The following is a 21206-nucleotide window of genomic DNA, read 5'->3' as shown; positions in this document are numbered from 1 at the left end:
TAGGAGGCTTTACAATCAACATTCAACATTCAATCAACACACACACTGCTGAGAAATGGCAGCCAAACGCGCACAGCGTATCCTTGAGCAGGAACGACCATCCACCTGGAGGACTACATTGGGCACTAGGGTTTCACCCAGGACAGAGCACCAATCCATATCTGGGCACACACACATTCACTCACACGCACACAGACATTCTTTCACATACACACTCATTCACTCATACACCACAATTATGAGAGAAGCCAATTCGCCTACCCTCCATGTTTTTGGACTGTGGGACCCCGGAGAATTTGTCATTCATTCATTGTCTGTAACCGCTTATCCAATTCAGGATCGCGGTGGGTCCGGAGCCTACTCGGAATCACTGGGCGCAAGGTGGAAACACACCCTGGAGGGAGGGCCAGTCCTTCACAGGGAGACACACACACACTGACATTCACATTCTACAGACACTTAAGTCGCCAATCAACCTAACAACTTGTAGGTTTTTGGACTGTGGGAGGAAACCGGAGCACCCAGAGGAAACCCACGCGGACACAGGGAGAACTCACCACACTCCTCACAGACAGTCACCTGGAGGAAACCCACGCGGACACAGGGAGAACTCACCACACTCCTCACAGACAGTCACCTGGAGGAAACCCACGCAGACACAGGGAGAACACAACAAACTCCTCACAGACTGTCACCTGGAGGAAACCCACGCAGACACAGGGAGAACACAACAAACTCCTCACAGACAGTCACCCGGAGCGGGACTCGAACACACAAACTCCAGGTCCCTAGAGCTGTGTGACAGAGACACTACCTGCTGCACCACAGTGCCACCCCAATATCAGAATCAGAATTTAACTCAAGACAGATTTCGTCTTCAGACACATCTTCCTCTATTTCACTGTCATGATCAGTGATGACTTCCAGAGCCTCCTGGACTGTCATCCTTTTGCTTCGGCTGTTCCTTTTGTAAAGGTCTGCCTGACATAGTGTAATGTTGGTAGGACTCCCATGCAGAGAATCTTTTATGGTTTGCCCGGGTGGAGTTTTCCCGCGAGAACATAAATGGTTCATGTCAAACGTCAAAACATCTGCACCTGGGTACCTGTGTGTGTGTGTGTGTGTGTGTTATTGGTGTGAAATATGTCTCACAGTTGCAAACAAAGTAATACTTTGACATTTCTGACACCCTTTTACCTCCAGTTTGACTGCCGGGTAAAATTGACCTGAACAGTATCTATGTAATATAAACATGCAGGGGGTGGTTGCAAATATGTGAGATGAACCATTTTCATATTATATGTTGATTACACTAATTAAGGCAAGCAGAAGAAGTTTCATACTGAAAAATACTTTTAACTATTTTTCCTAGATCTTCAAACTTTAAAACAGGTCAATCTGACCCACAACAAAGCAGGAGGGTTAAAGAATAGGTTTAATCTGTTGTGGATTGTTTCTAAACTCAAGCCTGCAGCGCCACCTTTTGTCAAGGTTTGTGTTTACAGTTTACAGTAATCATAAGTCTCGGGACCAGCGTCCAAACGTAGAATCTATTCAAACCATACTGATAAATAAAATTCTAACGGGTAGCACACTCAGTCGAAAGTACTTTAGTTTTGGACACAGCCAGGAGGCAGAACCAGGAGCTATGTTGTAATACCAAAAATGTATCTTTCCAGAACTCAAATCCCAAAAATTCTACAGTAAAGCTAAGGCACAGTGAATATGTTTTTTTTCAGTTTTCAAAGTAGACTATAACATGCTGACGTTAACGTGTTTGTAAAGGCGCCATGAATGTGCATACAGGGCGGGTTTGTGTAATGAGTGACATACGGTTGCACTCAGGTAAAGATTCACCACAGTGAAGTTGTGGAAGTGAGTTGTGAACAGAGATGAGTTTCACTGATGATAATGAAGCCCCTGAATGCGTCATTTCAAATGAAGGAGACACTCAGGGGTAAGTAAAAAATTGCTCGTAATCGCACGTTATTCTTTATATTTAAACAGTCTATGAGCTGTATCAATACAAAAAGAGCGGAAAGTCTTTATGATTAAATATCAAATGGCTCCCTACTCCATATAGTGCACATTTTAGGTAAACTGTGGATTCTACATCAAAAAACAATGTGCTGACTGTTAAATCGAAAGTCGTACAATTTATTATTGAGTGTCATTCGCTTTAAGTTGGATAAACTATATACTATTTTAATGTGAAAAGCTTTGCCCTAAGTAGTGCACTACATAGGAAGCAGTGTGTCATTTGGGATTCATCCTAAAACAGTCACCTGTGCGTCAGATGACATTTTCATAAACAAGAGGACATTGTTTTTTCCTTTAAATAACGCTCTAATTCACTTTTATTGCAGATTTTATGTTGATTTCTAAGACTTGCTCAGTGCTATTTTATTGGAATGGACTGTATGTATGTTTTTGCTGAGAATATTGGATATAGCATTGTTTATGCGGTGTTTACTAAGTGTATAATACACAAATTCTGTGCCTCAAATCATATATTTAAACATAGTGTATTGGGAAATCATCATTTATATATTATGACTTACAGTGTGATTATATTGATTGAAATTTAGCACAGCTTGTGTTTTATCAGTTTCAGGTTTATTGCAAGTAATACCCAAATAAATATTAACATTAAATGTTGTTTCCCTTAAAATATAGGGTAGATCAGTATGGATTTATGCACTCTGAAGACATAAGCCATGAATCCCAGGAGGAGTATTTATCTGTACTCAACCGAAGAGCAATGAAATGGTCCAGATTTTTACAAAACACAACCAAGCTGGAGAAAAATCTGAAAGGTATATACAACACAACCCCGCAAACATAGAGAACTGTTTTACTGCCGTACACACTAATGATCTACTAATGATAGTAGATCATTAGAGAGTTTCTGTGTTTTTGTTTGGCAGTGAAGAGATATGTGAGAAAAGGAATTCCTTCTGAACACAGAACTCTGATGTGGATGGCATCATGTGGTGCTCAGCAGTATCTGGAAATGAACCATGGATATTACCACTCTCTTCTGAAGGCTCACCATGACCACAAGCTGGAGGAGTCCATAAGGACTGGTCCGTCTCAACCATCTGAAAGATCAAACAGTAGCCAAATTGAAATATAAATAAATACATTTCAGTGCCTCAATATTAAGATGTCAGTCATAATTAATATTAATATGTTAAGATACATTACGAAGCCAGTGAGCATGCTTGTGCCAAAATATTTGCTGATTGGCTGCCTCAATTACATTGTGTATGCACTATATTAATTTTGATATATTTTGCTTTTAAGCACTCCCAACATCTCACACTCATTTTTGGTTTAAAATTTAATAGAAAACACCAAAGCAAGGACAGTGTGACTAAAGCAAAACACTGCAAAACTGATTTGTTCTTATTAGTGCCCTTTGGTGAAGTTTATCTTCCTAAACTTGAGTGAGTGAGTGAGTTAGAAGACGATTACATGAAGTGCTTTATATCTAAATATTGTAAATGAAGAGGAGTTATCATAATCATTGTAGTTGTATTGGTATTGCAAAATTTCCAACAGAACCTAGCTCTAATAATAAGCCTCAACACTCAAATGTCTATGCAATGATTCGCCCTAAATTAATAATGTTTATGTCCTGTCTCAGACCTGCACAGAACTTTCCCAGACAACATCCACTTCCGTGACACCTCCCAGCTGTGTTTAAAGACAGCTCTGTATAATGTGCTTCTGGCATATGGACACCACAACAAGGATACTGGTTACTGTCAGGTACCACCCTGGTTTGTCATCATTTATTACTTACTCCAGGGCATATACTATATTCTGGGTGATTAGTGTACAGCTACAGTTCAAAATTGATTGAAAATTCAAACATGAATTATCTGTATATGTATAACACTTGAGTTTTTAGTGCTAGTATTCAGTACTGCCCACCCAAGGCTGTTAAGAATATTTGCTCAGTAAACATTGTGTCTAAACCTGTTTTACCACAGATCCGGTTAATGGTTCACTCCTAATAACATACATTTACTTTATTCTTTTTTAAGGGAATGAACTTTATCGCAGGATACCTTCTTATCATAACCAAAGACGAAGAGAAATCCTTCTGGTTAATGGATGCTTTGCTGGGCAGAATCTTACCTGGTCAGACTTTCATCCTTTAAACCCAGTTATGGCCAAGGTGTTGTAGTCCTGTACTGCATTTACACCACACATTCTGTGTTTATATATGTGGACAAATGAAAAGAAAATAGCCCTATAGAGAAGGGGTCAACAAATCCAGATATTGTATTAAGGTTCCAGGCCAGGATTTTAAAATGGACGGCTGGTATTACACTATAGCTTTAACTGCTAATGCACCTGACTGGCCAGGGGTACTGGGTGACAGTTGTGAAATTCCAGCCTGCAACCAGAATCAAAAAAGATTTTATTGCCTCTGATATACAGTATCAATTATAAAGTGTTCAGATGTGCTTAACTGTTTAAAAGTTACAATAATATGAAGTACATGATACAGTCAATAATATAAAACCTACTGGTTCATATAAAAAAAATTATGTATTTTAATAGAGTTGAAGCCCCATAGGTTTCAAATTTAAATTGTAGAAAGCTCTAAAACACATTTTATAATGGTCTTAAATAGATTAATATGATAAAAATATTGATATTGTTGCTTTCAGAAGAAAAACATGTATCTCAATTTTTAGGTCATTTTCATAAATATTCAAGAAGAATGGACCAGTAGAAGTGCTCCCCAAAAAATAAATAAATAAATAAATAAATATACATTGATGTCCATTAACTGTGAGGAGTTTGGTGTCTGCATGGGTTTCCTCCGGGTGCTCCGGTTTCCTCCCACAGTCCAAAAACACACGTTGGTAGGTGGATTGGCGAATGTCCGTAAGTGTGAGTGAATGTGTGTGTGTGTCGGTGTTGCCCTGTGAAGGACTGGCGCCCCCCCAGGGTGTATTCCCGCCTTGCGCCCAATGATTCCAGGTAGGCTCTGGACCCACCGCTACCCTGAACTGGATAAGCGGTTACAGATAATGAATGAATGATGTCCATTAAAAGTTAAGAAGGTTTTTCCCTTCTCTCGCAAAGCTGTACAGCACTATGCAAATGCTTCCAAGCCACACAAATCTCAAGACCAAATCTCCTGAGTTTGCCGCCCAACTCCTCACTGGGTATGGTCCATGCTAGCAAAAATAGTTGCCTCTTAAAAAATGACAGTTTACTGTGTAAAACACATTTATAATACAGTTTGATATCTTCTTTACATTACATTTATCTTCACCCAATATCCATACATTCACAGATAACTTTTAAGAAATGGTTCTAGGTGCAAACATTGCTGGTGTCCATAGGTGCAAGTGTGAGAGTTAATGTATGAGTATGTATTGCCCTGCAAAAACTGGTGCCCCCTCAAGCGTATGTTCCCGCCTTGGTCCAAAGTGTTGGCTTGATGAGTATAAAAGAATTCTGTTCTTTGGAGTAATAAGACATAATAATGTTCTGGAATGTCTTTTGTAGTTAAAAACTAATCGAATATCCATACCTAACGCTCATAATTATAAATTTTGGCTGTACTCATTTCAGTATTGGCTCAGGAGGGATCCATTTAAGGGTTCTTGAGGGCTGAAAGCAATTACAGTGATGATGCAAAACTTTTTTCAAAGACATGTTACACGTAGCTTATGTGTTAGTTAGCCTGCCTTATGAATATTAATTAAACCTGGACATGATTCAATGAAAAGAAAATTGAGCCTAATTAGTGACAAATTGTCACTGCTAAAACAAAGTTCCCAGTTACGGTCTTTCTTCATACAAGTTCTTAATTGTTAAAAAAAAAAAAAGTTAATATGATGGTCCTTTCTGAATAATTAAAGTCACACACATCAGGTGCGAACACAATATATATGTTACAGGAATTATGAAAAATTCAAATGAATTAAAATGTTGTGGATCATTCAAAACATGTTTGATACCCAAAGTTTGCACTGGAGCACATTTGAAAAGTTTTAATTTCTTACTATGAGCCATATGGTTAACTTTGTAACACCAGGGTTTTGTTGATAGATGAACAAACTACATTTGAGCATTATTACGTCCACTAGGGGTTGGACATAATTTATAGATTTTTATTTTATTATTTTTAAAAAACTTGCCCACTCAGCCTCTTAGCTCTTAAATAAAATCACAAAAAAAAACATAGATAACAAAGGCAATAATTTATTGATTTTAGTGTTCAATATTGCCTACATGCCAGCTTTAAAAGCTTCTTAGAAAAACAGTATAAAGCTTCAGGGTGACCACAAGCCAAAATAACAAACAATGACTAAAAAAAAATTCCACTAACTAGACGTATAGAAAAGAAAATACAAATAACTGCCCTGTCTACTCTCACCAAAAACAGGGCCCAAAAGCATAAACAAAATGGCAGGTCTCACCTACAAATCCTGTTTAAGTACAACAACCGCAAAATACAAAATCAACAGAACTTTGGTCTGACACTGTTGGGCAGCCAGCTGAAGCAAAGGATCAACCTGGATGGAAGAAAAGGAGCAGCTCTCCAACTCCAGGACAATGGTCCTTTTTAAATCTCCCACCATCAGAGCCAGCCAATGAGAAGTGGAACATGCGGGTGGAGCAACAGGTAGCAAATCAGCCCCAAGAGCATTCACCTAAAATCTCCAACAAAGAAGAGAAAGAAAAACAACAAACACTCCAAAATAACACGGGATGTAACAGCATGAAATATATTTGCATGAATTTGCAAGGTACCTATTATGTATTAGATGCATTAGCCAATGTGCAAAAGCAAAAAAAACAAACAAACAAAAAAAACCCTTATCAGTTTTAAAAAGAAAATGATGTTTGATTCTAATCAGTTGAGGTGAAGTGAAAAATTGTGGAGGAAAATCAAAGAGAAGTGAACTTTGTGTCTCTTTAACCCAGATTACTACACACCTGCCATGCTGGGACTGAAGGCGGATCAGGAGGTCCTGGGAGAGCTGGTGAAGAGTAAAGTGCCCACTGTTTGGCAGACCATAACTCAGCACAATGTGACGTGGACCCTGCTGGTTTCTCGGTGGTTTATTTGCCTTTATATTGATGTCCTCCCAATGGAGGTGAGGAAAAGACAGGGACCAAAGAATGTACATCAATTCAGGCCATGATAAGTATGGTAATAGTTAATTATATTAATATGTTGTAAAATAAAATCACTTAAGCCTATGAACCACTCAAACTGTTAAATGGATTTAATATTTATTAGTCATGTTATGGAGCAGAGCATTTTCTTAATTCACAATTTTGTAACCGTTTTATGTCCTTGTTTATTCATTGTCTCTTCCTACACAACTCAGTGTACAAGCTGCAAAGATATAATATGAGCACTTGGAATCCCAGGGGAATAGTTGTAACTACTAACCTAACCACTGACCTATAAATGAATAAATACCAAAACTACCTTTATTCCAAATATGTTTTCCCCAGTTTTACGCACCTTAAAGGAAGCTCAAGTCTTTTTTTTTCCAAACCGACAAATCAAAAACATCTATGTTAAATATAATTAATTAAAAAGATCTGCTCACCTTGTGTATAATCCTTTCAACCACCTTGTATTTTTTTTTTTTTGTTAGACAGTACTGCGAATATGGGATTGCCTCTTCTATGAGGGCTCAAAGATACTTTTCCGTGTGGCCCTAACTCTGATTCATCACCATCAGACCCTCATCCAGCAGACCCAGAACCTCCAGGATATATGTGAGCAATTCAAACAAATTACCCATGGGGAATTTGTGGAAGACAGCCACACATTCATGCAGGTAACATCTCAACATATCCTGCTTGGTTGTGGAACATTAAATGCATTAAATGCATCTGAAATATTCACTTCTGTAATTTTTCATGTGTTACTTTTGGTGATTATCCTCATCTCTTCTCAGAAGATCTTTAAGGAGCCTGGGCGTCTTTCCATGGCAACAGTCACTAAACTCAGAGAAAAGTGTCGAGATCGCATACAAGCTCAAGAGTCTGGACACTAACTGGGCACCAGCTGTTTCCATATACAGGCATAATATTATTTCAAATTTTCTCAGTTAAAATGAGGACCAAATGACACGTAATAAATACTTTACATGATTACATTTCTTTGAGAAAATTAGTGTAATTTTAATTTTCTTTCTGGAGATAAGGTTCGTACATAATATAGACCAGTGTTTCTCATCCCTTGTCCTGGAGGAACACTGCCCTGCAAATTTATTCCTTTCCCCCAACATATCTGATTCAACTAATCTGGTAATGAACAAGTCCTTTCAGAGTGCAGTATGAGTGTTAAAGCAGGTAAACCATTAAAACGTCCAGGGACCAGGGTTGAGAAACACTGAATAATAATGAATATTTTGGCATTAAAAAGGCATTAAGTAAGTTATTCATTCAAAAGGTATTCCCTTAGGGACTGAACATAAGAAGGGAATATTAAATGAAAACCATCAGTAGGTGTTTTTGCCTTCAAATTTTAAAAGGCAATGTAATGGTATAGATCTGAAATATGTGTAAAGAAATATTTACTTACAAAAGGAAACAGACAAAAAATAAAGACATTTTACAGGTTTTTGAACAATCAACTGACCACCCCAGAGCCCATATCTCAACATCACTGAAACTGCCAGGGAGCACAGAAAATGCAACTAGCTTCTTAGACTGAAGTTAGATACTTGGATCTTGATATAACTCAATTGTGTAATAAAGGCAAATGGTGGACTCAAAAACATATATTTAGCTTATGAGGATTCTGTGTAATTTTCCATGTTTCTGTTTTTTTTCCCCTGGGGTGCTGAAAAAAAAACCTGTACATAATGGGATTTGATGGGAAATTAAACACATCAAGAACAGTTTCTGACTTTTGCACAATACTTTACACAACTCCTGGAGAAGCTAGAAATGGCAACAGACCAATCAAACATCATTCTTCCCTTTTATTTTTCAGTACATTTAGAAATGGTCACATTCTCTATTAAAACAATAATGCTTAACTTAAAGCAATGGATTGCAACACATCATTCTTATTCATACAAACCCATCCCAGAGCACTCAGCAGTAAGGCTGAGATTTAGGGACACAGCTTGCAGAAATGACACAGCAACACAAAGCAAATAACACGCCATTCATGTATTCAGTGCCTTTTTTGTAACAGTTACTCGTTTTATAATTTAATACCTACTCTCTGTAACTAGTGTTAAATGATACTTAGTCCCACGCAATGCATCAAAAGCACACCAATCCTACTAATGTTAGTGTATAACAAAACCCTTGTTTACCACAGTACAATATCCAGAGATCCTCAAAGAAATGTATCCAGTGTCTGCCTTTCTTCTTTCCTCAATGTGCACAAATCCCTAACATGCTGAATGCTGAATGGGGGGAGCAGTCATAATGGTTAACAAGAAGCAGCAAACATGGATGTCTCGTTTAATAATTGCTATAAGATATTCGCAAATGTCTGCAAACAACAAGTCATAAACTAATTTCTCCAAAATTCTAGGCAAGCTGACTCTCATGCCGAAATTCTATGTTTCATAAGTCACTTTTTTTTTTTTTTTTTTCATCCAAACTTCATGCTTTGTATGTTCCTAAGAGGTTTTGTCTTATAAACAATAATAGCGGATTCAGAAAATAAATCCCCATTACCTGTTTAATCTTGCATGAAGCATCTTAAAGTGGACAGCTAGTGGGAAATGTCTTTCTCAGCTAGGCATAAACCCTCTTCCAAATTACATCTACTTCCATCTGTCACTGAGCATACTCATACTGGTGATCAAGGCTGCCTGTGGAACTTCGTCTGGCCACAAAAGGAACAACAGGCTCTACACTAACAGCTACAATAACTGACATTATCTGTACCGGTCTTTTTCATGGCTCCAAGTCCAGCAAATTTGCATTTTCATCATCCTAATTTCCAGCATAGATTAGGAGGTCAGGAGCCAGGAAAAGTGTTATGTATTCCCTTTTAGGTGTGCAGAAAATACAAGTTATAGTTTCTTTAATAGTCCTACGGTTCAAGAAGTATTCAGTCGGATCCAGTTGTCCAAGTCTAGATTACATCTAGACTCTGACTAAACCACATTTTGAATGGAGATTCGACTAAGAGTCAGTTTTAGTCCTAGATTAGGCTTTGTAGTGATGCTTAAAAGTATGCACTCCAAAAAGTGTCAGTGGCACAAAATTATATATTTTTATACTATTTTCAGATTTGTATACAATTGAAAGTCCAGAAGACACAAAGCCACCTCAGGCTATAAAGATAATGACAGCATAAGAGTAGCAGAGGGCAGGGCAGGTGAAAATGGGCAGATGTAAGTGTAACATGGTTGAGTCCATAACGTGTTGGTGGCTGCACCTTCTGGCTTGGATCGACACAAGTAGATTCAGATGGTCTGGTAGCCAGCGTGACTCCTCTTCCTGCCAATCAGGTAGGCAAAGAGCACCACAAGCACCAGGCCAGCCAGGGCAGCACCCACTACAATAGGGATCAACATGTCATCGTCATCCAGCTCGCACTCCTCCGCTGAGCATGGAATAGAAATCAAAAACAGAAATAGAAAGTTCAAGCTAAGGGCAATAATCTATTAAAAGAGTGTTACAAAACATCACTTATTTTGAAACATATTGAAAGACAGAAAACATTCTTAACATGAGTATGGTTTGCTTTTCAGCATTTTTAATGTAATCAGTTTGCAATGAAATGTCAAAACAACATGGGGACTGAGACACACGAAACAAAGAACTTCAACCAAATATAGATGGGACCCAACCAAAATTGTTTTGCTACAGTGCAGAGTGAATGTTGCCATTTTATTCATAACCAAACAATATAAAGCCAGCTCAGACTTTCAAATTATATTAAATATATGAAGAAAAAAAGGCTGCGTGGATTTGTAAGAATTTCATAGTCACCATATGGTCCAATCTGTACCCAATCCAATATTTTTTTTATTTAAAAACAAACACAAATTACTATGTGATTGAGGAGGCAATGCAACTAAAAACAAGCTACATGATGAAAAACTATGACAAGAGAAAATGAGAAAAAAAGTGAGATTACCTGCTCCAAACTCATTTCCACTGACACCAAATGGCTGCACCTGCAGCTGAAAGGTGTTGAGGGAAAAAATCTGCATAACATTCAGTGTCTGTTCAACACGACACATGTAAGAGTATCCCAGAGTTCCTCGCAGGTATTCCAGACTAGTGTTACTGGCCATCAAGGGCTCTAAGGGAGACAAATATTTTAGACCAGTGCCATAAAATTGGCTACAATTTAACTGTAGTTATCTAATTATGTTATAACTCACGAGTCATGTCAGATGAGTTGACAAACAACTCCAATCCACTTAGGTAATACTTGTTAGATGTAGTGTTCTGAAAGTTAACAAGCACCATGTAAAATATTACCAGAAAGATATAAATATATCATATTACGCATATAATGTTGGACCTACTATTTACACTGATTCAGTTCAAGTCATGTAGATTATATATACACACAGACAACAAGGGCTGAAATTGGGTTGGGTTTTTCATTTGCAACATTTTCATATGCATCTGACAGTTTAGTAAATTAAAATGATTACAATTCATGTATGTATTTAAATTTTCTTTACATATAGTTACTATTCCAATAGGGTAATTCAACATATTAAGAAAATAAATAATACTTTGAATAAGTGAATCAATTTTCTGCAAATATTGAGTTATATTTTAAATTTTGTCCTTTTGCTTCCAGAGAAGTAAAATTGGCAAATAACTCCTCAATCCTGGCAGGAAAAGGCATTCGTAGGCATGCTATAATTTCCTGGCTCTACTAATCAATGTATATTTATTTCTCTACTGAAAATATCTATATTTATCATATGCATATCACTCATTCTAAACAAAATAACAGTTTTATACTGCCACTTTTAAAAAAATAAACTTTATAATGTCTAAGCAAGCAGGTAAGAGGATAGCCAGGGCTTAGACATTAATAAAATAAAGATTGCAGGAAGAGAAAAAGATATGGGGAACAGACCAAAGAAAAAGTGAAAGTCAGATTAGTATTTTCTTCTGAGAGTTTAAGAGTTGCAGTCTCAGCCTCACAGGATCCAGACTGCTTGGTCAGGTTGGGATGCAGGTTTACAATCTCCTGAACTGCCTACACAAACAAAACAGATTGATAATGAATACAAGAACTCCACAGCTGGGCCCACAGTGCACAACCTGAAAAATGTGAGCATTTAGGTTTTACTGCATGACATTTTAGCCCCCACCCCTCCCCCTCAGCACATCCATCCCCACCGCCCAACTAGACTGTCCCTTCAAACAATAACTCGATAATAAAAAAAAGAATCCCTATGATGTCCAAAAATGACGAAATGCTAAAATCAACATCCATTTTTTTTTCTAATTCCCACATGAGCCACATGAACACAACCAAGTCAGTGGACCTTGAATAAAACTATTACTCGACTGGACACAGTTCTATGAAGGTGAGAGAGGTTAAGGGAGCATAATTTACCTTGCCCTGGGAGCGAGAGAGGTATGTGATATTAAGCTGCAGTCCCATTCTTGCCAACAGGCAAATGGTGCCATTGTTGGTAACATTGTAATCTCCACGTTCAGGGTTCTTGGGAGGAGATGGGGGAGCCGGAGGTGTAGCTGTTGTCGTCACATTGCTGGACAAACTTGGACATAACATTACAGCTGAAATGACAAGATCAATGGTGTTGACATCCCAGCTTTCTTTCACTCACATGACACATGAAGAGCTTGAAGGTCTGATATAAGGCTGGATCTTGCCAAAGGTATTAATTGCTTGAAGAGTGTGATATTAAGGTATATTCAGGTTGGGTTGTCTGTGAAAAACATAAAACCGCTGGATTTTGTAAAGAAAGTATTAATTCCATAAATATGCTACATTATATGTAATTATAAATGAGAATTTCAGACTGTGAAAATGTAGCTATTCCTACATCCGTTGTATGTATGTCAGGTTCTTGTCTACGATGATGGCACAGTAGATCTGAACATGAGACTTCCTAATTTAAAACTAGGGAGGGATCTATATCACTGTTCCTTTCCTAATACCTGAACAGAATTTGTGAATAATTGTTATATATAATTTCACAATGCATAATAGGCACTGGAAAAAAAAGTAATTGTTTAGCTTAGTGTGCTGCAAAATAATATCACAAATGACATTAATGCCAGGTTTACTCTGGAATTCTCTTTTAACAAATATGGTAACATTATATCACTGGCATTTGCTTAAATATGAGCTGATATTCCGGTTAGCTTTAGATTTTTAGGAATTTTCTACAAATTCTGATGTTGGTGAGCACTGGGGTCTAACATGGGGTATTAACAATCTTTTTGACTGTTATGCTAGAAATAAATCATACATGACAGCATAAATACAGTAGCATAAAGAACCTTGGCAAACGTTTATGATCACATGAGCGACCCAGATATTGCAACAATACACTGGGCAAATGCTCTTCAAAATAACATGACGATTATACACAGAGGTAAGCCTGTTCTGTTCTCTCCAAAACTGTTACATAACAGCAACATTTTCTTCATTAAACACACACATTCATTCATATTTCTGGCCCTATAAATATTAATGACTTACCCAAAACCAAAAAGAAGGTTAGACCCGTAGACAGAGGTTGTTTGGTGCGGTGAAGGATCATGTTTCCAATGGACAGAGAGAAAGGCTGAATCACAGAGCTTAAATCTTAACACTCCGGGCCTATATGAAGAAACTACACAGCTGGATTCAACAAACCCGATATTACTGCTGCAGAGCTGAGGCAGGTCTGGACGCTCCCGAGGGCCTGCTTTCTCTTGTGCCGTTTATAGAGGAATTAGACACAGCTCTGCTAAATGCGCTACTCTTTCTTGTTTTGTTTTCATAGCCACACTCAACGTTCCAGGAACAAATATTCCGTCATGTGAGAGACTGGGGGTCCGCCCTGCGCATGCGCGACGGAACAGGCGCACTGCTTGGTTCCACAAATTATGGAGTCGACTCCTATTCTGATTCAGAGGGACGTATGGATATCTCGAATTGTTTCGACTCTTTAAGAGAAGAAAGGATGTCTGTGAAATTACTTTAAATCTGGGGTGTTTCACAGAGTTGTGTGAGGATTTATTTGTATTTTTTTCTGTAGTGGCAGTAGAAAATACACAGAACTACTTTAAATGTCAGCGCTCACGTATCAACAGGAGCTTAGAGAATGGCTGATCGGTATCACGGGTAAATTTGAACGTGCGTTGCATTTGAACGTAAATTTGCAGTGCTTATGTGGTGAGATTTTTGGTAACAAACTGCTAGACTCAATAACATGGCCCTGTGAGTGGCTGCTGACCGTGCCTAAAATCCCATTTCATTGTTAAAATATATTGCTGTGTTACAATCTATAATATCTTACACAAAACAATTGAATTTGGCTTCCTTCAGCCTCTGGGAAGAATTGCCATCTTCAATGGTGGAGCAATAACTTTATTTTCAGTAGGTGTATCGTTAGGAAGGCGAGGTCTGGACAGTCTGAAATAGTGTGTCAGTAACAGAAGCCTATAGGCCTGGTTCAACAGTCTGCCACGGTAATTGACATTAGACACGTGAATGATAATAAATCGGGGTTACAAAAGTATCAAGCAGATAGCATCACAATATTTTTTTCTTCATTGTTTACTGAGCCTTGAGTCCCTTCGTTCACTCTTAAAAAATAACTCAATAAATAAATACTTCAGGGTTAAAAAAAAATCATGGTTTTGCTTCCTAATGTGTAAAAATATTTAAAATTCCAAATGTATAAAAAATCCCTTATTTCCATTTATTGAATGTCTGAAGAACAACTGTGTAAACATTTAATTTAAGCTAATGGAAATATCTGAATGCTTGAAAAATTTGTATTGTATTCTAAAAACTGCCTGTTGGTGCAGGATGTTGGAACAAAACAAAACGGTATCAAACCCTTGACAAGATCTACAAGAGTGTCTGATTTTCAATGTATATTTTATGATTGTTTGGTACTTTATATCTGTAAAATTACTGTCGATAAAATTTTCTTTATTATATGTTTCTTAGAAAAGTTCCAGAACCCACATATATTTTATATAGAAATGTGCAATTACATAATGTAACCACAAGGTGGGGCGTGTTACTTGCACAGCCCATAGTGACATTTAACTGTTGGGCTTTCTCAGTTAATGGCCTCAGAAGCACACGCTTTTTAGATAATGCTAATTTATGAAATACTGATATTTAGGATGTTCTTGTGTGCTTCATGTTGGTAAATTAGGAGGCCTACAACTGTGTGTATACTTTACAGACCTGTGTATATACATGTGCTTAGTACATTCTGAATCCATAGAAATGCCAAAGAGACTTTTATCTATCTTCTAAAAACCTTTACTGTTGTTTAAATATGTTGACTGTAGTTCAGGAGTGATTGTGTAATGTAACAAATAAACAATGGGCTTTAACTTCTCTTTAAATATAAACTGCATTTTGTTAGATCAAACGCAATGCGGATCTGGCTGCTGGATTGAATTGGATGGGATTGGATTGGATTGTTTGCTTCACATTCACATACAAGTCTTGTTAGTAGCAGTGTGCTCAGTGTCTCATCTGACTCAAATCTCGTTGGGAGCTGCTTCTCTTGTAGAATGTCCTTTTTCATTATATCTGAATACATGGAAAAGGAACAAGGACTAAAACCAAGTGTATTGAAATGACTAAAAGCATCACACCAGTCACTGTCCACCTAAATGTCCCCATATTGATTGAAGGCTGGGACACAGTGTGTTTTCTTGAAACTTATTATAGTGGTATCAGAAGTGGCCTACGTACAAGAAGGAACGAGGGGCCATTTCAATTTTCATAAGTTTTGGCCTGCGATAAGTCTTCTGACACTAGCCCAGTGGAACTAAAGACTAGAAAAGCCATAGTTTAGTCAGAGAGTGATATATAATAATTCTCCAATCCAGGAGCAATTTGCTAAGACTAAAATGTGATTCTGTTCATGATTCTGATATGTGTGTCAGATGAGAAAGTCCATTAAATGGTAAGCTGTCAATAAAAGATGGATATCTAGACTCTGTCAACACTGCTGAGAGCCCATGTTCTAATCTTTCAAATCTGTAGGTTTGCTGAGCGGTTAAGTGCCTACATTTTATCCTAGATCACCTGACTGCTGCAAGATATACAGATATTGGGGTATGGTTAGGGCAACATGACAGCAGCCTTTACAGACATGTTCTTTCTGAAAAGTAAGCCAAAAATATATGTGTGTGTGCGTGTGTGTGTGTAGAAGAGCTGTGGCCAAGGAAGGAAGTAACAAATGTATTTCTGCTTATGAAAAGTTAAAAACCATGCCACAAGATGAGTGGTTTCATTTGAAGTATATGTAAATAGAACCTACTCCTTGTTTCTACACTTACTGTCCATTCTCTCAGCACTTTATCATTCCACAATGATGGGCTGTAGTCCATTGTTGCTCTGCATACATTGTTCGTCCACTTTTAACCCATTCTTCAAAGGAAAGGAACACCACAGAGCAGGTATGATTTGGGTGGTGGATCATTCTCAACACTAGCAGTGCTGCAGTGAATATGGTGGTGATTATTGTGTGTTGTGTTGTTACAAGTGGATCAGACACAGCAGTGCTGCTAGAGTTTTTATACCCCTCCATAACTGCTGGACTGAGAATAGTCCACAAGCCAAAAATATCCACTACCTAAATACTGCGTGGTCTGTTGGGGTCCTGACTAATGACGAACAGGGAGGTGGTGAACAGATGGACTACAGTTTATACTGCACATATACAGTGGACAGTGAGTGTAGAAACAAGGAGTTGGTCATAATGTTATGGCTGATCTGTGCATTTAGAAGTTAGAAAAAATTCCCTAAAGTCTTAAAAGTGGCTTGGATGTAACTCTTAACCTGTGCCTTTCCCACAGATCTATGAATATGCAGTTAGTCCGTTTCTATCTCTGCCCACCTCCTCTCCACTAGACATCTGCAGACCCCACAGGACCACCAGAGAGCAGGTATGATTTGGGGTAGTGGATCATTCTCAGTGCTGCAGTGAATGTGGTGGTGATGTCTTAGTATGTTTTTGTGTCGTGCTGGTACGAGTGCATCAAACACAGCAGTTTTTTTAAAAGTTTTTTACCACTGTCCACTCACTCTCCACTTTCAGACACACCTACTTCAGTGGTCCTACTTGTTGATTTAAAGTCAGAGAGAGCGGCTCATCTTTTGGTGGACAGTTTGTGTTGGTCGTCCTCTAGTCCTTCATCAGTGGACGCATGATGCTGTTAGCTAGATAGTTTTGGTTGGTGGACTATTCTAACATTGACATTGAGGGCTTTAGGAACTCGAGTAGCACTGCACTGTGATCCACTCATAACATTTAAGTGTCACTGCATCCTGACTATTAAAGAACAGAGCGAAATGGGGATAAAAAAGTATACAGGTGAGAAACAGGTGGACTACAGGCTGTAAGTGTAGAACTACAAAGTGCTCTTATTTGGTCAGTGGAGATGATAAAATGGACAATGATTGAATGATTGTTGATACAAGGAAGGTGTCTCTATTCCAGTGATCCTTCAGTATATATATATATATATTTTTTTTATGTATTTATTATTTTTTTATTACAGCATTTGCAAATCCATGCTTTCTGTTTTTATCAATATTTCACATTCTCTTCCAAGATTTTGAAAAGAAATTTAATTTAGAATTAAAAAAAAACAAAATAATTTCTGACAGTAACTTATTTCCCAATTTTCTCATTATGTAACTACATTCCACCTGTCCTAGACCCACAATATATACATGGTGTATTACTGTTCTAAAAATAAACAGGAAGCACTGACTGCAGAGGTGTTGAGAAGAGAAGACCAGAGGTGCTGAGGTGGGAGTTTGAGACCTTTGAAACTGGCTTTACTCACCAGTAGACATATCTGTGTTCAGGGGCCATTTCCTGTCTGCAAAGCGGCTTCTACAAGCCAACGTACATACTAGGCATACTTCCACACAGCCCTCCAGTGAGGCCAAGCTACAGGATCAAGCTCAGCAGGTATATTTCGGCACCCCTGGGGGAATCGGGACAGTTACTCAGCTGTGTCTGGACTTATTGGTCTCCTCTGCAGGTTCGGTCAAATTTCTTCCTCTGTTATTTGCTTTATCCCTGCCATAGATGTATGCAGTGTTTGTTCTACACAATTCAAATGACATGTTTTCTTGATTTTTTGTGACTGAAGAGCACACATGCTTTACCGAAAACAAATTTAAATATGCCATTTTCTTTCAAATTTTGGGAACATTTTCTATTAAATTGGAATTTTACATTTTATTTTTAGGAAGGGCTCTTTCACTTAAAAAAACACATCTGATTTGGCCCTGGCCTCTTAAATATTTGCATTGAACTCTATGTGTGTTATTAGGTTATAACAGGCAAGGTCACATTTTATTGGCATATGAATTTGATTTTCAGATACTGTTCGATTTTGTTGTTGTTTTAAAGACGTATAGCAACTTTCTGCTTCTGAATCTGTGGTCTTTGTAAGTAACGTATTAAATCTCTTCCACACCACTAGCAAGAAGATGTTAGAAATAAGTGAGTAACACATCAAATGAAGTCATTGCAACACAGTTACCAAGAGGCTCAACTGTCATTCTGCTATCAGCACACATTTTACAATCTGTTGTTGCTTTCTTCTTTTATCTTTAATTTAAAAAGTAAAAGCCATTGTTATTTCCTTCTACGCTAATAGAGGTAAAAGAGGAAGTGTGAAAATGAAGTTTTGGTATTGCAGTTTCTGTCTAGTAACTTAATTAATAACTGAAAAACCTCTGTAAATTTTTATCAACGTATTAAATGACCAAAGCCTAAATAATGTTTTATTATAAACTTCTTTAAGTTAGGATCAGTTAATCTGCACTGTAATCAACACTAAATAGCAAAAAGTTGACAACAAGCTTTCAGGGTTTTATGGGAATAAGTTACATATTTTTTCTTTAAAAAAAAAAAAACATATGTAGCTCAGTTTCTTTATTTTTTTTTAAACATTTTGGTAGTGGTAGCTACTGTTCACAGGTTATGAAAATGTTTTTGTTTGTTTGTTTGTATCCTCAAACTGTCATGTTTTCTTTATCATTTTTAGCATAAATTCAAATTTATTAGACTCTAAATCTAAACTATACTTCCTGAGAAAGTAGCAACAGGACATCCTGACCCTGATAATTCACCACAGATATGTTTTAAGTGTCATTATTATGTAATATTATTGTCATATTGCCTGCATCTAATTGAGAGATACCTAAGGATTTATGCGTTTTGTTCAACATGTTCGACTGCAGTGCATTTCACAAAATTTGTATTTTCTCAGCTCATATTATAGTATATTTCTCATTTCTAATTAATGCCAGACACAATGGAGTATTGGTCAGATTTAACAATTGAATTAAATAACTGCTGTCTTCAGTTGTAAACCTGATGTTACATAATAGGACAAACGCAAATATACATTACATACTTTCTGAAAGTAAAAACTGTGGTTCGTTTTGTTAATTCTCTTCTTCTCTTCCTTTCCATACTGGAAACTCCTTTTAGCAGACAGAGAAAACCCCCTGAATAAAACCAATTTTTGACCTAAATTCCTTTGATGTCAAATAATATCTATAAAGCGATGAGACAGCAGTGCAAATCTGTATTTAGTGCAGCTATTTTAAAATAAACTTTTATCAGCTGCATTTCTACAGTTGTTTAATATGTTGCATAATATGTTTTAAACTGTGTTTTAAACATATTTTCCAAATTTACAATAATTTACTAAATATGATATAATTGATCAAGATAATCTCACTTATTTCCCACTTTCAATGGGTTCTTTATAGTTTGGCTTATACTATATTTACTAATGTACTATACTTTATATGTGCCGAAGAAAGCATCATATATAGCTTTTTTTGTGTAAAATACTTGTGTAATACATCTAAGCTTTCAGGAGCAGTTTGTGACCACATGTCTGTGCTTTAATGGCTTTAATACATCGATAGTGTCTTTCTTTTCACCTAATAAAATCCTTTTGCCCCAGCTCTTATTCAATTAAACAATTAAACGTATCATTCTATGGCTCCTATAGGTGAACACCAGCACTAGCTCATACAGTTTGCTAAAAGTTAGAGTTGCGTGTTCTTGTAGGAGCAAGCAAAGCACAAACTTATATCAGGTAAACTTTATCAAGGACTGGCATCCTGTCCAGTGCTTGTACATGCCTTGCACTGTAATTTGACATGATTATTTACATTGACCAGGATTGTTTTTGCTGACCTCAATTATTATCCACAATGAGTTAATTCCAAATATAGCAAACAGAATGTGAATTAAGGGCATTTCCATCACAGCAATTAAGGAGAGAATTAAATTAACTGAGTGCAAGGGTTTTTGCTTCTAAATTGCACTGTCAGAAACACTGTCACTGCTATGTTACCCTCAAGATTACATATTCAGTACCATTAGTTAAGGAACATAAATGTATCTTGTTCTTTTATAATTGTAGATTTTACAATTGCATTGATTTCATACATCCAGTTTAATCTCCAGGACTTATATTATGTTCTTTTATTTTACACAGTTTTATAATGAAACATTACAGATATTCGCCTGTCTTTCTGGAGAACATAGGAAACACAGCTGTTGTTCCTTTAAAAGGTACATTTGCACTGTGTGTACCTGTAGTGACCAATAATGTGCTCCTACCATACCTTTAGTTCTGAGAGTGTATTTTGCAGACATTGTCTGTGGGAGGTCCATGGTCAGCTGCAAAACTTTCAGTTTCTAATGCAGTAGCAACAAAGTTTAGCAACTCTGTGGATTATTCACTTTCCCAAAGTAAATAGTGTGTCCTTACACGAACAGACTGAATTTAATAGATGAATTTAATAACACGTTTGTGTTTGCTAATGTAAGTTTAATCTTTGTTTAATAGCCATATGTTAAGATCTGTGGAGGAGTATGAAGCAAATATGCAGGTTATATATTTTCCACTGGCATTTTTCCAACACAAATGTTTCTATACTTCTTATTTACTGCAGTAAATAGCGTTTAAAACACTGACTTCTGAACCTAAACTGTGCATAGTGC

The 21206-nt window shown here is 37.2% G+C and overlaps 3 protein-coding genes across 10 annotated transcripts in view; 2 read left to right on the top strand and 1 right to left on the bottom strand.

Moving 5' to 3' along the window:
• The first annotated feature begins 1840 nt into the window (after positions 1-1840).
• On the top strand, positions 1841-8791 carry grtp1b (growth hormone regulated TBC protein 1b). Of its 4 annotated transcripts, XM_066686150.1 has the most exons (8): positions 1841-1957; positions 2677-2816; positions 2928-3086; positions 3650-3774; positions 4053-4149; positions 6961-7133; positions 7647-7832; positions 7953-8788. In XM_066686150.1, exons 1-8 carry the CDS (start codon positions 1893-1895, stop codon positions 8049-8051), a joined length of 1044 nt encoding a protein of 347 aa, XP_066542247.1. In that variant the 5' UTR covers positions 1841-1892; the 3' UTR covers positions 8052-8788. The 4 variants fall into 4 exon arrangements, with proteins under 4 accessions (XP_066542247.1, XP_066542244.1, XP_066542245.1 ...); XM_066686147.1 differs by having other exon boundaries at positions 7647-8791; XM_066686148.1 differs by lacking the exon at positions 1841-1957 and adding an exon at positions 2313-2418 and having other exon boundaries at positions 7647-8790.
• Positions 8791-14041, bottom strand: lamp1b (lysosomal associated membrane protein 1b). Its single transcript, XM_066686151.1, has 6 exons — positions 13679-14041; positions 12563-12747; positions 12077-12199; positions 11361-11427; positions 11111-11278; positions 8791-10573 (listed from the first exon to the last, which is right to left on the bottom strand). Exons 1-6 carry the CDS (start codon positions 13737-13739, stop codon positions 10434-10436), a joined length of 744 nt encoding a protein of 247 aa, XP_066542248.1. The 5' UTR covers positions 13740-14041; the 3' UTR covers positions 8791-10433.
• The window catches only part of cd247l (CD247 antigen like), a 25487-nt gene continuing 18294 nt past the window's right edge, over positions 14014-21206 (top strand). For 2 of the 5 annotated variants that reach the window (XM_066686156.1, XM_066686152.1), the window contains exons 1-3: positions 14014-14189; positions 17014-17103; positions 18032-18210. The gene's annotated coding sequence lies outside the window, so the exon portion shown is untranslated. Of the gene's footprint in view, positions 14318-17013; positions 17104-18031; positions 18211-21206 lie in introns of all 5 variants that reach the window. The other 3 variants (XM_066686154.1, XM_066686153.1, XM_066686155.1) reach the window with 3 other exon arrangements.

This window comes from Hoplias malabaricus, chromosome 12 (assembly GCF_029633855.1).
Source record: "Hoplias malabaricus isolate fHopMal1 chromosome 12, fHopMal1.hap1, whole genome shotgun sequence".
Classification (NCBI taxonomy): domain Eukaryota; kingdom Metazoa; phylum Chordata; class Actinopteri; order Characiformes; family Erythrinidae; genus Hoplias; species Hoplias malabaricus.
Note: the sequence above shows the minus strand (reverse complement) of the source record. Positions and strands in the feature narration are given on the sequence as shown.

Coding starts and splice junctions, on each gene's coding strand:
- grtp1b (XM_066686147.1), top strand. CDS start 1,893: ATGAGTTTCACTGATGATAATGAAGCCCCTGAATGCGTCATTTCAAAT. Junction 3,775..4,052: donor AGGATACTGGTTACTGTCAG/GTACCACCCTGG, acceptor TTCTTTTTTAAG/GGAATGAACTTTATCGCAGG. Junction 7,134..7,646: donor TTGATGTCCTCCCAATGGAG/GTGAGGAAAAGA, acceptor TTTTTTTGTTAG/ACAGTACTGCGAATATGGGA.
- lamp1b (XM_066686151.1), bottom strand. CDS start 13,739: ATGATCCTTCACCGCACCAAACAACCTCTGTCTACGGGTCTAACCTTC. Junction 11,428..12,076: donor TGACTTTCACTTTTTCTTTG/GTCTGTTCCCCA, acceptor GTTAACTTTCAG/AACACTACATCTAACAAGTA. Junction 10,574..11,110: donor TGGAAATGAGTTTGGAGCAG/GTAATCTCACTT, acceptor TTCCATGCTCAG/CGGAGGAGTGCGAGCTGGAT.